This window comes from Haplochromis burtoni, unplaced genomic scaffold (assembly GCF_018398535.1).
Source record: "Haplochromis burtoni strain Fernald_Lab_line unplaced genomic scaffold, NCSU_Asbu1 Contig_9, whole genome shotgun sequence".
In the NCBI taxonomy this organism is placed as follows: Eukaryota; Metazoa; Chordata; class Actinopteri; order Cichliformes; family Cichlidae; genus Haplochromis; species Haplochromis burtoni.
This window is the reverse complement of record NW_024582370.1, coordinates 3160918-3177843: the sequence shown is the minus strand read 5'-3', so window position 1 is coordinate 3177843 and position 16926 is coordinate 3160918. Positions and strand designations below refer to the sequence as shown.

General features: G+C 42.5%; 2 protein-coding genes and 1 long non-coding RNA gene across 8 annotated transcripts in view; 2 read left to right on the top strand and 1 right to left on the bottom strand.

The window, feature by feature from the left end:
- Positions 1–881: 881 nt before the first annotated feature.
- Positions 882–5092, bottom strand: LOC102310288 (transmembrane protease serine 12). The gene is made up of 5 exons (XM_042228011.1): positions 4928–5092; positions 3679–3862; positions 3256–3533; positions 1250–1392; positions 882–1160 (listed from the first exon to the last, which is right to left on the bottom strand). Exons 1-5 carry the CDS (start codon positions 4998–5000, stop codon positions 924–926), a joined length of 915 nt encoding a protein of 304 aa, XP_042083945.1. The 5' UTR covers positions 5001–5092; the 3' UTR covers positions 882–923.
- Positions 5093–5142: 50 nt separating this feature from the next.
- Positions 5143–9054, top strand: LOC121815771. The gene is made up of 2 exons (XR_006055343.1): positions 5143–5973; positions 8690–9054. It is a non-coding gene; the product is annotated as an uncharacterized LOC121815771 (long non-coding RNA).
- A 183-nt stretch (positions 9055–9237) lies between these two features.
- The window catches only part of scn8aa (sodium channel, voltage gated, type VIII, alpha subunit a), a 51388-nt gene continuing 43699 nt past the window's right edge, over positions 9238–16926 (top strand). For 4 of the 6 annotated variants that reach the window (XM_005914831.2, XM_005914829.2, XM_014339486.2 and 1 more), the window contains exons 1-2: positions 12019–12299; positions 15021–15354. In XM_005914831.2, the coding sequence (XP_005914893.1) occupies positions 15076–15354 (279 nt within the window). In that variant the 5' untranslated portion in view covers positions 12019–12299; positions 15021–15075. Of the gene's footprint in view, positions 9610–12018; positions 12300–12490; positions 12778–15020; positions 15355–16926 lie in introns of those variants that run through there. The other 2 variants (XM_042228001.1, XM_042227999.1) reach the window with 2 other exon arrangements.

Sequence of the window (16926 nt, the reverse complement as noted above, 5' to 3'; positions counted from 1 at the left end):
TATATATATATATTAATGCAAGAATAATTCAATTTCTGAAACAGAATAATTTAGTTTTATTTGACACTGGAAATGTGTTTCTTAAAAGAAAAGCTTTCTTAAAAACACCATCTAGATCAGGCTAATCAGTTAAAATCAGGCTGTTAATACATTTATATAATCACCTACAGACATGCCATTAATCCAGGAATTAAACTTAAGCCTTTTAACATCTTAATACAATCTGTCGCTCTTATTAATAAAGTTTTTTTCTGGATATTTTAAAGCTTTTATTAGGAAAAAAAGGGAAACTTCTGGTCTTCCTAATAAATAAAAGCTCTGACATCTTTTTTGTACCCACTCAGGAGTTTAAAAGCTCTTCTCTCTTCTGCTGAGTGCCTTTAAAACTCTATGAGATAATCTAAGCAAGATAAGTTGTTGTGGAAATGTCGCCAATAAAGTGAATTCCAAGGAAGCAGCTGCCTTTCAGTCATATTACAGCTGTCGTATTTCTAATGGACTCGTCTCTCCAAAGGAAACAACTCCTTGCAGCAGAGAAATAAAAACCATCCATATTAGCACGTCTTAACCCTCCTTCTATTACTGATAACAAAAGCAACTTGTTAGAAAATGTGAGCTAATTTTAAGACGAAGCATATGTCATCACATAGATGTGTCTCTGTCTGTATTTACATGCTGTACAAAGAAAATTAATAAACACAGATATCATGTGAAACAATCAGAGCGTTTCTGGCTTGACAACAAGTTACACCATCACTCCAAAGTAAGCTGCTGAATAAGAAATGTGGCTCTCCCGTGCCTTTAAAAAAGCTCTGACAGCTCTAACAGGGTTGTTGTTATGAACTGTATATGAAAAAATAAGCGTGTGGCGTTCAGAGCTGTTTGCTTTAGTTTGGATGTTTATTGCTGCCAGTCTGGATGTTTCAGAGCAGCGTCAAAGCAGCAGCGAGCAGAGCTGCGATGACTCCCGTGCTCGCTCTGTGGACAGATGCTGCTACCGCTGTCTGACTCGCAGTCAGCCACTTTGAAAAAATGCTGACTCGTGCGTACACCCCAGGCTTGAGAGGAAGTCCACACTCGTCTCCGAAGCTCGTCACGCCAACCAGATAAAACCTATCCTGATTCTCGCTGTAGCACTGCAGCGGGCCCCCGCTGTCACCCTGAAGCAGACACAAACAGTGTGAAGTTTTCTTTCAACCAGCCCGTAGTGACTTAATAAAAAACAAAAACAAAACCCAAGGATCAGCACCTGACAGGAATCGGCTGCTCCGCTCTCCAGTCCTGCGCAGATCATCTTCTCAGTGATGATGCCGTTATACCAGGTGACCCGGTTACATGTTTGTCTGTCGATGAGCTCCACCTCAGCTTCCTGCAGTTTGTTCGTCAGCGGGCCTGCAGTTCACACACCAAAGATGCTTTGAAAAAACTTTATTAATATATGTGACGTAATGTGAGAGTGACATTTAAAAACAGAGGAAAATAATCATGCTTTCAGTATCTACATGATATAATATATTCAAAAACAGGTCACTAGCAGCCCATTGTGACTCAGTTGTAGACTGTGATAGCCACACTTGTGCGACCTGCCCTAGAAATGACAGTTTTCCACATCTGTTGCGCTGAGTGACCGCCCAACTCGAAGCTGATGTGCCACCTTATTTGTGAGGCCCTGTAATCTGGTCAACAAATGCCTTGCGCAGCATGAACACCTGATTTGACAACTCTGCACTTCTCAGGTTTCAGAGTGCATCCCAGTGATCTCCATATGGCGTTTCACTGATTCTTTCTTTCTATTCTGTGTGATCTTTTCTGTTTCCAGGAGTTGTTGTAGAGATATAAGAGCCTGACCTGATACCCGACTTTTCCTAGTTTCCTTGAGTGCTTTCTATGGCTCATCCATTGAAATGGATATACACAGCCGAGCTCTAACTGGGACTTGAAGTTGTGTTAAAGAGGTTCTAAAACCGTTCCTTTCATCACTCAGTGGTGTCCTTCATATCTCCTGTCAGATGTCACATCATGTGGATACCACAGTTTGCCTTCAGTGCAGCAAACAAGCCTTGGGAGTCGTTCTTATCTGACAGAATCTGCAATTCTTCTCCTTCTTTTTGTAGCATCAGGAACTCCAAGTGTTTCTTTCTTCTTTCTTTCTGCGTTTTGGTCTTTACTGTGAGGAAGGCTGGTTCTGACTTTCTAGAAGTTTCTGGATTTCTACACAATCCTCTGAAAACCAGCGGGCTGTATTTTGAGTAGCAGCCTTCAAGATCTCAAGATGTTCTTGAGAATCTTCAAGAGCCAGTTCAACTGCCCTGGCAAATCTTTTTGGTATTCAGCACATGCCAGCTTCACAACATCAAGTTTTCTAGTTTTCATCTTATGAGGTAGGCTTCAAGGCTAAGACGAGCTCTAACATTCAGCAACGTGCATTATCTCTGTTGATAAGAACTTATGAAAGGCAGCATTGCAAGCCACATAATAGTCAAGTAGATGTTGCGTTCACTTGCCAGTGGAGTTCATTTCACCTTTACTAAAATTTCTCATCGTTCTCTTTGTAAACTTTTCCTGCTCTCACATTAAACTTCCAGAGGATGAGAAGTTTGTCTGCTGCACTGATGACTTCTAAAACCGGACATACAGATAATACAGCTGCAAATACTTCAGAACCCCTTCACTTTTTGCATGCTTTGGTTGACATCAATAAACTCAGCTATTTCAATCATTTTCTTAACCTTTCATCTGACTTGTGTTGCCAGGAGCTGGCAGAGCCCACATTCACATGTGTTAATAAAAGATAAAAAGTAAATCTTCAGTAGTAAATCTCTGTTTCTCTACCTGATAAATGTGTAAAATTGAAGAAAAAGTTCTGCTATCTCACTGTACACACTCTCCTATTACCTATTTACAAAAACAACAAACAGGTTTTATTAATTTTCAAAAATGTTCTTTTGTTGAACTAAAGTTTCTATGGTAGAAAATGGAAAACAAACTTTTTTGTCATTTACTTGTTTATCTATTACTTAGCTCCTTTGATATAGTATAAATGGGTGTGGGTGTTGGTCTTTGTCAGCATGTAAAGTTGTAAAACTTATAAAAATAAGTTTAAAAGTCCAAAAATTTTAAATTCACTTTTTCCAAAAATGTAAAATGGGCCATATTGGCTCCAATTTTGCCCCCCAGACCTTATGTTTGACATCCCTGCCCTAAACTAAATACAAATTTTTCTTATTTTAAAATAGTAACTCTGGCCTTTCCCACCTTTGTAATAGGTGCTTCCCCATCCACTGACGAAGCAGTGGCTGAGGTTGAGCATGGCCTCGTGGATCACATCACCAGGAAGGCAAATAGGTTGGATGTAGTTGGTGAACTTAAAGGGCGAGCTGAGCAGCAACAGCGTCACATCGTTATCGGATGTGAAAATGTTGTAACCATCGTGCATTTTCACTCCCCTGATGGAGCGGACCTGGGCGTATTTTCCTGGAGAAGATAGCGTATTTAGTCCTGCCACCACACGAAAATAGCTCAGGCCGATCCGTCTGGACACAAAAGAAAAGAGTGTAAAAAAACAACAACATATACATATACGTCAGCGTTTACCTTCATGCCAATAACGTTGAGGTAAAGACCCCCCCCCCAATTGTTTGTGCAAAGTGCCCTAACTGTTACTTTTAAGGGACTCACAGGTGATGGTAGAAGCAGTGTGTGGCAGTGAGCACCCAGACGCTGCTGAGGATAGTGCCACCACAGTGGTGTCTGTATTGGATCTGGATGCTGACCTGCCATGGCCACGCCCCCTCGGGAGCTTCCCGGCCACCCACGATCCGAGAAGCACCTGGAGGACCAAAAAGAGGCCGTTCCCCACAACCTAATAAAGATAATAAAAAAAAAGGTTTTAAGTTGACTTGTACGTAAACTTTAAATGTGTTTCTCATTTTAATGTGAAAAACACATTAAAGCTCCTTTCTAGTGTTACTCACCACTCAAACATACAGGTCATATTGGTCGTAGTCTCACAATAATATTGTAGTACTGGTTGACGCTTTAACATATTAGGATACTATTACCATATAATGATAATAGCATTAACCTTAATTACTTGGACATTACTTGGATACTAGTAATATCGCCTTAACTGGATTATTGAGAGGGATCCAACATTAACTTTCTGGGGTAATAACCTGCTATTTTTATACTGTTACCTGCTTGTTTCTCCTTGTTCACCCCCCTATTACCACATTCTTGCCGAGCTGTACTAAAAAGTGCTACCGAATAATTTTCAAAGCGCAACAGACATCCAAAATAGCCAATGATTATATAGGTTTTGGTGACAGCAGTGGTGATAGAAACCAAACGAATATATATAAAATATAAAAATTTGAATAAAATTGTATTAGTTGTTTTTGTCTGCTTTTGTGATAACACATAATAGTGAATAGTGGGTGAATGGTTTAATTTTTCTTAAATTGCAAAACTGCGGGTGATGTGCTAATTAATCTTTCTGTTAGTAAAGAAACAAAGAAAGTACATTTTCAGCGAGGAAGTGAACTGAGTGTATCACTGAGACATCATCATATCATAACACAAATAAAATGTTTATCAGGTAAAGTGCTGAGTCACAGTCAGCACATGGACCCAGTAAAGTTAGCGGCTCAATATTAGCCAAAAAGCTGAACTGAGACACCTGTTTAAAACAAAACAAAACAAAACTTATATTAGTTCATTAGAAAATTAGAAAAATTCACCTAAATAACACTCGGGTCCAAGAAAGAGGGGCTTTGCTAAAAAACAACAACAACAAAAAAAACAAAACGCCGAAAACCCCCCCCGCAAAACAGGATCTGAAGTTACTGATAACCAAAAACTGGCTGAATACTTTACTAAAAAGTGGAGGAAAAGAAGAAATAACACTAAAACTTCTGCAGGTACTCACTCTTCTGTGGCGAAGTGGATAATGCGGTCAAATAGCAGACGTTCAGACACAGGAGAAAACCTTTTAACTCCATTTAGTTTCAACTCTTTTCCTTCATAAATGTAAATATAAATATATATGTGTGTATTTTTGATCGCAAACAGAAACTGTTCCGACCACCGATGACGTCAGGTGCACGTTCAGCTCTTTTGATCTGCGTAAAAAAAGTTTTAACGGAAAAGCAGCTACTCTACAGAAACGTGAAAGCTCTTGATATATTTTAAGGCTCCGTTTGGATTGATTCACACACGAGCTCGCGCATTACGTAACAGCAAAAAGACAGAGGGCAGGTTACCGGATTAAGAGCTGCCTATTTGCATTTAAATTTGTGCTATTAAAGGGCGAAGTGCTGGAGGAGGCCTGTAAGTGAAAACAGTCATTTGGAGATGAGGTGCTCGGCTTAAATAATATATTTGCAAGTATGTGACGATAAGTGAACAAATGTTTATAACACTGAACATGTGAGAAAGAGAAACAATTAAGGCGTTAGTTGTGTGTTCGCGCGCGCGTGTGCGTAACTGTCTTTTCATTCACTCATCAGCTTTAATGTCCTCAAGAAACTATTATTTTCTTCCCATATCTCAGACATGTAGTGGCCTCCCCTATTTGAATGCCTACACATGATAAATTCCTGCATTACACACACATTACACACACACTGCACACACACACTGCTCACACAGTGAGCCAATGCGTTTTGTCAGGAAAACCTTGAGCGTGTTTTCTGCGCACAGTCTCTCACCATGGATCATCCCTGATCCTGTGCTGTGAGGCGCTCACTGGGGGGGTTTGGAGTCTGCGGGCCTAAATGACCTTTACGATTTTACGAAACGCGCTCTCCGACACTCCCTCACATTCTGCTGAGAGTCATCAATTATGCAGGAAAACCGCTCGCGCTGAGGGGGAAGGTAGCAGCAACAATATGGCGACAACCGCAGTTTCTCCCCAAGCTTTTTCACATCTGCAGTCCTGCAACGGCTCTCTGGATTCATTGTAACGCTTACGAAGTGAGTATCCTTCGCTTGTAACCGTTGGGGAAAGCCTGGCGCGCGTCGGTAGGTGAGGGCAGATTTTCTCTCCGTCGGTAGGCTATCCCTGCGTAGCCTAAATGTCGCAGAGCTGCACACTGCCCCGCATCTTTTTTTGGGGGAGCGAGCGCGACGAAACAGGGTGTCTGCGCTCGATGGGCATCTACCGACCAGTGCGAAGAGGGAGGGAAATATATTTAACAGCCAGTTGTTGTCGGAATTTATCAGATTAACCATTTCACCGAGGATCGGAGGTACTGATTAGAAAACAGGGGAGGGAGGAGAAAATGTCTCATAGGTTAGGCTTCAGGCAGGGCGCCGTCTGACTTCTTCGAAGCCCAAAAAACTTTGTAGGTTTTTATTTTTAATTTGGGCTTTTTTCTTTATATCCTCCGGACTAAAGGATGATGCACTTGAAACCCCACAAGGCTTCAAGAAGGGGCTGATGCTATGTAAGTAGCCCGATCTTCTTTCCATCACCGACAGACGGGAAATTTGCATTCCTCCAGGTGATTTTGGCGTGACATGAGCATTGCTGTTTTCTAATCGTCGTGTTTAACGCCGTGGTGCAGACTGTGTGTTACTTTTAGCTTCGCAGCCTGGGTTATTTGTGCACAGATAGAGCCTTATTGATTTGGCAGTCGACATGGCTTCACGGGTGTGGTGCAGATCCTTGAAGACAACGCGCAAAAGCGCACAGAACATCCCGGAGAGGACAAAAAAACCCCAAGAAAAACAAAACCATGTTTGCTGTTTCACAGGGAGGACAAAATGTACCTGATTGTTATTTTTACATCGACACCACACTCGTGACTTTGATCCACGGTTGCGCTTACCTCAGCGTGACAATTTTTAACATGTAAACCTCCCACTGCAGCAATACAGCTTTGGCCAATTTGGTTGTAGCGGGCCACTTCACTGCGCAGTATAACCCACAGCTTCTCTGTGAAGCTCAGCACAGGAATAGATTGGAAACGCAGTGGCTCGCTAATTCAAACCTTTAGGAAACAAGTTGATTTGACCGAGAAGATGCCAGAATGTTCTCCGTTTCTGTGTGACACTGATCGCACTGCTAGGCTTAGATGTAAGCAGCAGCCGATGGGACGGATAACGAGACGAGTGTTGCCACCACGACTTAATAATCGAGGAGATTTGAAGGATAAACTACAGGCCTGAAGGTGTCGGGGAAGAAAAAGAAAAAAGAAAAGAACGGAGGGTTGTGTGCACCCCCCGCACCTTTTTTGTAGGCACTCACGTGCGCGCGCACGTGTATGAATATGAGCTCGTGCAGTGCTGAAGCGGACAGCGCCAGCCTCGCAGCAGAAGGCTCCGAGGTTCTGGTGTCCATTTTAAAACAGACCTCTCGCCTCACCTGCTTCACGTCTCCTGTGCTTTTTCCACCGAGTGTCGGGACACGCAGAGTGGAGTCTTTCCCGTGTGATGCCAGCTTTAACGCGTCGAACATTTCAATTAGACGCTGTTATGTAAGAGGGAGGCAGGGAAGTGACGGGGCCCGCTGACTCAAATATGGCCGCCTGTCCTGTTCAGGCTGCAGACACCTTGCTCCTGTTGAAATGAAAGGATTTTGCGCTGCAGCAGCAGGTGGAACACAGGGCGAAGAGAGGGGAGGGCGATGTTTTAGAAATCCTCCAAAAATTCTAATGATTTCGTTAATTTTTCAAGTCTGGCTTAACTGAACGCTAATTTCAGCTCCTTCCTCTTTGCTTCAGCACTGCCCGGTGTTCCTGCAGCTTGAACATTTGTCATGTTACCCTCTTTGCGTTTTGGAGAAAGCCTTTACTGTAAGGCCTTTTATTCTCAGCCTTTTTGTTTAACAGAGTCATGAGGGGTGAGACTTTTAAACCTGTGGTTTGATTTTTTGTGCAGGTGGAACTTGGTCTTCATTCAATTAATTATAAAATACATCTTCTTTAATATTTACATATTTGTTTGTTAACCTGTGCAACATCTGATTTACCATGGCAACGCAAATATATGTAACCAATAAAAAAATACAACCTGAGGTGAAATGGCAAAACCGACCATATTCATCAACTGAAGCATATACCACTGGTTTGGAGTTCTTTCTTGGTAAAACAGCTCCTCAAAGGTTGGAAATGACTGAATATGCATGTTTTTATATAAACCTACACATTTGCCTGTGTAGGTTCACAGTCATCCAGGTCATGGTTGACTAGAAAGCTTGAAATAAGAATGCAACTGGGCTTCTTTAGGCTTGTGAAAACCTCTCATCCAAAAGGCTTCCTCAGTATATTATCTGATATTTCCCCCATCTTATGAGAATAACCATTATGCGTTGCTCTTTAACACTCTTATCTAAAATATTCTCTTTATTTAAGTCAACCACACACTCTGCTGCTTCAGAGGATCATTTAACAAATGTCTGTTAATGGTTCTCTTCAGCTCTCTTCCTTAATGGAGATAAACTAGATGGAGGAGATCTGTTAGCCTGCAAATGCTTATACACACACACACACATATATATATATATATTTAACATTACAAGATCTCAACATTTTCTTGTTCTTTTGGTGCATAAAATAACATTTTGCAGCTGTATTGTCTCCTTTTTCTGTAATCTTTCTAAATGGGCACCCAGCTAACTGTTAATTTCAGGCCACCATTTTTGTAGTACGTCATTTCATGTTATATTCCCCCCTCCTGCTTCCCGCAGAGCTGCTACCGTGGATGGTACAAACCTAAAGACTAAGTAGCTGCAGGATGAAAACATGGCCGCACCCCTTCTTGCACCGCCAGGACCTGACAGCTTCAGGAAGTTTACTCCAGAATCTTTGGCGGTCCTTGAGCTGCGCATCCAAGAGGAGAAGAACAAAAAGCCACCCAAGCAGGACAGCAGCTACCGTGACGACGATGACGAGAACAAGCCCAAACCCAACAGTGACCTGGAGGCTGGGAAGAGCCTGCCCTACATCTATGGGGACATCCCTAAGGGAATGGCGGCGGTACCACTGGAGGATCTGGACCCATTCTACGTGAATTCTCAAAAAGTGAGTATTCACACACACACACACACACACACACACACACACACACACACACACACACACACACACACAACAATGATTTTAGTCAAATTGAGCGCTGGCTTTATTCTAAAACAAAGTATCTGACTGTCATTGTCCCTCACTCTCAGGCTTCCAAAATGCTCAAAATATTCCTCCCAAAAACCTTTAATATTGCATTTATCCCTGCGTAGCCTAAATGTCGCAGAGCTGCACACTGCCCCGCATCTTTTTTTGGGGGAGCGAGCGCGACGAAACAGGGTGTCTGCGCTCGATGGGCATCTACCGACCAGTGCGAAGAGGGAGGGAAATATATTTAACAGCCAGTTGTTGTCGGAATTTATCAGATTAACCATTTCACCGAGGATCGGAGGCACTGATTAGAAAACAGGGGAGGGAGGAGAAAATGTCTCATAGGTTAGGCTTCAGGCAGGGCGCCGTCTGACTTCTTCGAAGCCCAAAAAACTTTGTAGGTTTTTATTTTTAATTTGGGCTTTTTTCTTTATATCCTCCGGACTAAAGGATGATGCACTTGAAACCCCACAAGGCTTCAAGAAGGGGCTGATGCTATGTAAGTAGCCCGATCTTCTTTCCATCACCGACAGACGGGAAATTTGCATTCCTCCAGGTGATTTTGGCGTGACATGAGCATTGCTGTTTTCTAATCGTCGTGTTTAACGCCGTGGTGCAGACTGTGTGTTACTTTTAGCTTCGCAGCCTGGGTTATTTGTGCACAGATAGAGCCTTATTGATTTGGCAGTCGACATGGCTTCACGGGTGTGGTGCAGATCCTTGAAGACAACGCGCAAAAGCGCACAGAACATCCCGGAGAGGACAAAAAAACCAAAAAACAACAACATATACATATACGTCAGCGTTTACCTTCATGCCAATAACGTTGAGGTAAAGACCCCCCCCCCAATTGTTTGTGCAAAGTGCCCTAACTGTTACTTTTAAGGGACTCACAGGTGATGGTAGAAGCAGTGTGTGGCAGTGAGCACCCAGACGCTGCTGAGGATAGTGCCACCACAGTGGTGTCTGTATTGGATCTGGATGCTGACCTGCCATGGCCACGCCCCCTCGGGAGCTTCCCGGCCACCCACGATCCGAGAAGCACCTGGAGGACCAAAAAGAGGCCGTTCCCCACAACCTAATAAAGATAATAAAAAAAAAGGTTTTAAGTTGACTTGTACGTAAACTTTAAATGTGTTTCTCATTTTAATGTGAAAAACACATTAAAGCTCCTTTCTAGTGTTACTCACCACTCAAACATACAGGTCATATTGGTCGTAGTCTCACAATAATATTGTAGTACTGGTTGACGCTTTAACATATTAGGATACTATTACCATATAATGATAATAGCATTAACCTTAATTACTTGGACATTACTTGGATACTAGTAATATCGCCTTAACTGGATTATTGAGAGGGATCCAACATTAACTTTCTGGGGTAATAACCTGCTATTTTTATACTGTTACCTGCTTGTTTCTCCTTGTTCACCCCCCTATTACCACATTCTTGCCGAGCTGTACTAAAAAGTGCTACCGAATAATTTTCAAAGCGCAACAGACATCCAAAATAGCCAATGATTATATAGGTTTTGGTGACAGCAGTGGTGATAGAAACCAAACGAATATATATAAAATATAAAAATTTGAATAAAATTGTATTAGTTGTTTTTGTCTGCTTTTGTGATAACACATAATAGTGAATAGTGGGTGAATGGTTTAATTTTTCTTAAATTGCAAAACTGCGGGTGATGTGCTAATTAATCTTTCTGTTAGTAAAGAAACAAAGAAAGTACATTTTCAGCGAGGAAGTGAACTGAGTGTATCACTGAGACATCATCATATCATAACACAAATAAAATGTTTATCAGGTAAAGTGCTGAGTCACAGTCAGCACATGGACCCAGTAAAGTTAGCGGCTCAATATTAGCCAAAAAGCTGAACTGAGACACCTGTTTAAAACAAAACAAAACAAAACTTATATTAGTTCATTAGAAAATTAGAAAAATTCACCTAAATAACACTCGGGTCCAAGAAAGAGGGGCTTTGCTAAAAAACAACAACAACAAAAAAAACAAAACGCCGAAAACCCCCCCCGCAAAACAGGATCTGAAGTTACTGATAACCAAAAACTGGCTGAATACTTTACTAAAAAGTGGAGGAAAAGAAGAAATAACACTAAAACTTCTGCAGGTACTCACTCTTCTGTGGCGAAGTGGATAATGCGGTCAAATAGCAGACGTTCAGACACAGGAGAAAACCTTTTAACTCCATTTAGTTTCAACTCTTTTCCTTCATAAATGTAAATATAAATATATATGTGTGTATTTTTGATCGCAAACAGAAACTGTTCCGACCACCGATGACGTCAGGTGCACGTTCAGCTCTTTTGATCTGCGTAAAAAAAGTTTTAACGGAAAAGCAGCTACTCTACAGAAACGTGAAAGCTCTTGATATATTTTAAGGCTCCGTTTGGATTGATTCACACACGAGCTCGCGCATTACGTAACAGCAAAAAGACAGAGGGCAGGTTACCGGATTAAGAGCTGCCTATTTGCATTTAAATTTGTGCTATTAAAGGGCGAAGTGCTGGAGGAGGCCTGTAAGTGAAAACAGTCATTTGGAGATGAGGTGCTCGGCTTAAATAATATATTTGCAAGTATGTGACGATAAGTGAACAAATGTTTATAACACTGAACATGTGAGAAAGAGAAACAATTAAGGCGTTAGTTGTGTGTTCGCGCGCGCGTGTGCGTAACTGTCTTTTCATTCACTCATCAGCTTTAATGTCCTCAAGAAACTATTATTTTCTTCCCATATCTCAGACATGTAGTGGCCTCCCCTATTTGAATGCCTACACATGATAAATTCCTGCATTACACACACATTACACACACACTGCACACACACACTGCTCACACAGTGAGCCAATGCGTTTTGTCAGGAAAACCTTGAGCGTGTTTTCTGCGCACAGTCTCTCACCATGGATCATCCCTGATCCTGTGCTGTGAGGCGCTCACTGGGGGGGTTTGGAGTCTGCGGGCCTAAATGACCTTTACGATTTTACGAAACGCGCTCTCCGACACTCCCTCACATTCTGCTGAGAGTCATCAATTATGCAGGAAAACCGCTCGCGCTGAGGGGGAAGGTAGCAGCAACAATATGGCGACAACCGCAGTTTCTCCCCAAGCTTTTTCACATCTGCAGTCCTGCAACGGCTCTCTGGATTCATTGTAACGCTTACGAAGTGAGTATCCTTCGCTTGTAACCGTTGGGGAAAGCCTGGCGCGCGTCGGTAGGTGAGGGCAGATTTTCTCTCCGTCGGTAGGCTATCCCTGCGTAGCCTAAATGTCGCAGAGCTGCACACTGCCCCGCATCTTTTTTTGGGGGAGCGAGCGCGACGAAACAGGGTGTCTGCGCTCGATGGGCATCTACCGGCTGAACCAGTGCGAAGAGGGAGGGAAATATATTTAACAGCCAGTTGTTGTCGGAATTTATCAGATTAACCATTTCACCGAGGATCGGAGGTACTGATTAGAAAACAGGGGAGGGAGGAGAAAATGTCTCATAGGTTAGGCTTCAGGCAGGGCGCCGTCTGACTTCTTCGAAGCCCAAAAAACTTTGTAGGTTTTTATTTTTAATTTGGGCTTTTTTCTTTATATCCTCCGGACTAAAGGATGATGCACTTGAAACCCCACAAGGCTTCAAGAAGGGGCTGATGCTATGTAAGTAGCCCGATCTTCTTTCCATCACCGACAGACGGGAAATTTGCATTCCTCCAGGTGATTTTGGCGTGACATGAGCATTGCTGTTTTCTAATCGTCGTGTTTAACGCCGTGGTGCAGACTGTGTGTTACTTTTAGCTTCGCAGCCTGGGTTATTTGTGCACAGATAGAGCCTTATTGATTTGGCAGTCGACATGGCTTCACGGGTGTGGTGCAGATCCTTGAAGACAACGCGCAAAAGCGCACAGAACATCCCGGAGAGGACAAAAAAACCCCAAGAAAAACAAAACCATGTTTGCTGTTTCACAGGGAGGACAAAATGTACCTGATTGTTATTTTTACATCGACACCACACTCGTGACTTTGATCCACGGTTGCGCTTACCTCAGCGTGACAATTTTTAACATGTAAACCTCCCACTGCAGCAATACAGCTTTGGCCAATTTGGTTGTAGCGGGCCACTTCACTGCGCAGTATAACCCACAGCTTCTCTGTGAAGCTCAGCACAGGAATAGATTGGAAACGCAGTGGCTCGCTAATTCAAACCTTTAGGAAACAAGTTGATTTGACCGAGAAGATGCCAGAATGTTCTCCGTTTCTGTGTGACACTGATCGCACTGCTAGGCTTAGATGTAAGCAGCAGCCGATGGGACGGATAACGAGACGAGTGTTGCCACCACGACTTAATAATCGAGGAGATTTGAAGGATAAACTACAGGCCTGAAGGTGTCGGGGAAGAAAAAGAAAAAAGAAAAGAACGGAGGGTTGTGTGCACCCCCCGCACCTTTTTTGTAGGCACTCACGTGCGCGCGCACGTGTATGAATATGAGCTCGTGCAGTGCTGAAGCGGACAGCGCCAGCCTCGCAGCAGAAGGCTCCGAGGTTCTGGTGTCCATTTTAAAACAGACCTCTCGCCTCACCTGCTTCACGTCTCCTGTGCTTTTTCCACCGAGTGTCGGGACACGCAGAGTGGAGTCTTTCCCGTGTGATGCCAGCTTTAACGCGTCGAACATTTCAATTAGACGCTGTTATGTAAGAGGGAGGCAGGGAAGTGACGGGGCCCGCTGACTCAAATATGGCCGCCTGTCCTGTTCAGGCTGCAGACACCTTGCTCCTGTTGAAATGAAAGGATTTTGCGCTGCAGCAGCAGGTGGAACACAGGGCGAAGAGAGGGGAGGGCGATGTTTTAGAAATCCTCCAAAAATTCTAATGATTTCGTTAATTTTTCAAGTCTGGCTTAACTGAACGCTAATTTCAGCTCCTTCCTCTTTGCTTCAGCACTGCCCGGTGTTCCTGCAGCTTGAACATTTGTCATGTTACCCTCTTTGCGTTTTGGAGAAAGCCTTTACTGTAAGGCCTTTTATTCTCAGCCTTTTTGTTTAACAGAGTCATGAGGGGTGAGACTTTTAAACCTGTGGTTTGATTTTTTGTGCAGGTGGAACTTGGTCTTCATTCAATTAATTATAAAATACATCTTCTTTAATATTTACATATTTGTTTGTTAACCTGTGCAACATCTGATTTACCATGGCAACGCAAATATATGTAACCAATAAAAAAATACAACCTGAGGTGAAATGGCAAAACCGACCATATTCATCAACTGAAGCATATACCACTGGTTTGGAGTTCTTTCTTGGTAAAACAGCTCCTCAAAGGTTGGAAATGACTGAATATGCATGTTTTTATATAAACCTACACATTTGCCTGTGTAGGTTCACAGTCATCCAGGTCATGGTTGACTAGAAAGCTTGAAATAAGAATGCAACTGGGCTTCTTTAGGCTTGTGAAAACCTCTCATCCAAAAGGCTTCCTCAGTATATTATCTGATATTTCCCCCATCTTATGAGAATAACCATTATGCGTTGCTCTTTAACACTCTTATCTAAAATATTCTCTTTATTTAAGTCAACCACACACTCTGCTGCTTCAGAGGATCATTTAACAAATGTCTGTTAATGGTTCTCTTCAGCTCTCTTCCTTAATGGAGATAAACTAGATGGAGGAGATCTGTTAGCCTGCAAATGCTTATACACACACACACACATATATATATATATATTTAACATTACAAGATCTCAACATTTTCTTGTTCTTTTGGTGCATAAAATAACATTTTGCAGCTGTATTGTCTCCTTTTTCTGTAATCTTTCTAAATGGGCACCCAGCTAACTGTTAATTTCAGGCCACCATTTTTGTAGTACGTCATTTCATGTTATATTCCCCCCTCCTGCTTCCCGCAGAGCTGCTACCGTGGATGGTACAAACCTAAAGACTAAGTAGCTGCAGGATGAAAACATGGCCGCACCCCTTCTTGCACCGCCAGGACCTGACAGCTTCAGGAAGTTTACTCCAGAATCTTTGGCGGTCCTTGAGCTGCGCATCCAAGAGGAGAAGAACAAAAAGCCACCCAAGCAGGACAGCAGCTACCGTGACGACGATGACGAGAACAAGCCCAAACCCAACAGTGACCTGGAGGCTGGGAAGAGCCTGCCCTACATCTATGGGGACATCCCTAAGGGAATGGCGGCGGTACCACTGGAGGATCTGGACCCATTCTACGTGAATTCTCAAAAAGTGAGTATTCACACACACACACACACACACACACACACACACACACACACACACACACACACACACACAACAATGATTTTAGTCAAATTGAGCGCTGGCTTTATTCTAAAACAAAGTATCTGACTGTCATTGTCCCTCACTCTCAGGCTTCCAAAATGCTCAAAATATTCCTCCCAAAAACCTTTAATATTGCATTTGGCAAGTGAAAATGTGACCCTGTAACATCATTGTTACCTTTCCATCCTTGTGCTTGGCCTGATTTGTGTTTGCACTCTTTTTCTCATAAAACACTTTTCTTTTGATCTGATTTTTGATTTTTGATTTGATTGTGATCAGTTGAGCTCAGTTTAAAACTAAAATCCAAGGCTTGCGTGGCATCTGGAAGAAATAGTTGTAGCATCTGACTGTAGTGGTTGTAGTAAATTTTAACCTGAGACATTGTGATTGTGTTGTTATCCCTCTGACGTTGTGTTACATCGGATAAACTCAGACATTCATAATTTTAGTACATAATTGGTTTGGACAGCATTCAGTAGATAAGAAACTTCATTATGTTGAAGTGAGTCACAAGTTATGACCGGAAATGACACAGACAGCAGAGTCACTGTGGGGTTTTTTAGGGGTTTTTTGACATTTGACTTTCAGGGGAGCTATGTTTACAGTTATTTTTAATTTTATAATTAGGCTGCGGGAGGTAATTACGTTTTGCTCCTCGAAGACCTTTGGGGAGTGTTGGAGCCGAGCTCTCGAGCTGTTGAGTGGGCCGTTGCTGTATCTCCAATGTGCTCACAGGGCTTTGGGGAAAAGGTCAGAAGCAGTTACTGTTGAAAGACCGTTGTTCCACATGACAGACTTTCCTAATTGTTGAAAATTTAATCTGTGGCAGGAGAGAGAAGCAGCAGCAGGCTGAGAGGACTCTGGTCGTCTTAAAGGAGACACGTGTCTCTCTGGGGTTTCTGTCATGTCTGACGTCTGGTCGTCCTCAGTGTGAGGACAAACAGGTGACCTTGACAGTCTTTTAATGTGCACCTGTTAGCCTAAACTGTTGGAGACTGCATTTGTTTCACTCAACTGTTTTTGTTGTGCAAAAGCCTCTGAACTTAAAGAACAGAAGACACGGCTTGCAGATATTGAAAAAGGGAGAATTAGAGGCTCAAAATTGAAAACTATAAAGAAACTGTATTGTGGAAAGCTGTAGAGCTAAAGATGCTTCTAAGAGTTCTACATTTTTACTCGTAGGAGTGCGAGAATAATTTATCATAAAATGGCTGTTCTCTCCTTAAGCATCAGTGCAAATGCAAGGTGTACTGTGGTGAGTTCGATGCTCGTGTGTTCATAATAGGACCGAGCAGTGAAGGCTAAAACCTTCTACCATGGTATCGTTGTTTGTTGTCTATTTATAGTCAAAAAAAAGTTATATAACAAAATTGGCATTTTCGTTCAAGACGGTCTCCTTCGATCATATATTAATTTCAAAACTGCTGCACCTTTTGACAACAGCGTTGTGTAAACCTCGGTCCACACAGAGTATCTCAAAATATAGCAAACCCTCCCTGACAAAACAGGAGGGTA

Bases quoted from the DNA above. Each gene is read 5' to 3' on its own strand.
- LOC102310288 (XM_042228011.1), bottom strand. From the start codon at position 5,000: ATGGAGTTAAAAGGTTTTCTCCTGTGTCTGAACGTCTGCTATTTGACC. The intron at 3,534-3,678 runs GTGAGTCCCTTA...TTTTGTGTCCAG, and splicing joins CACTGCTTCTACCATCACCT to ACGGATCGGCCTGAGCTATT. The intron at 1,393-3,255 runs GTGGGAAAGGCC...TGTGAACTGCAG, and splicing joins GGGAAGCACCTATTACAAAG to GCCCGCTGACGAACAAACTG.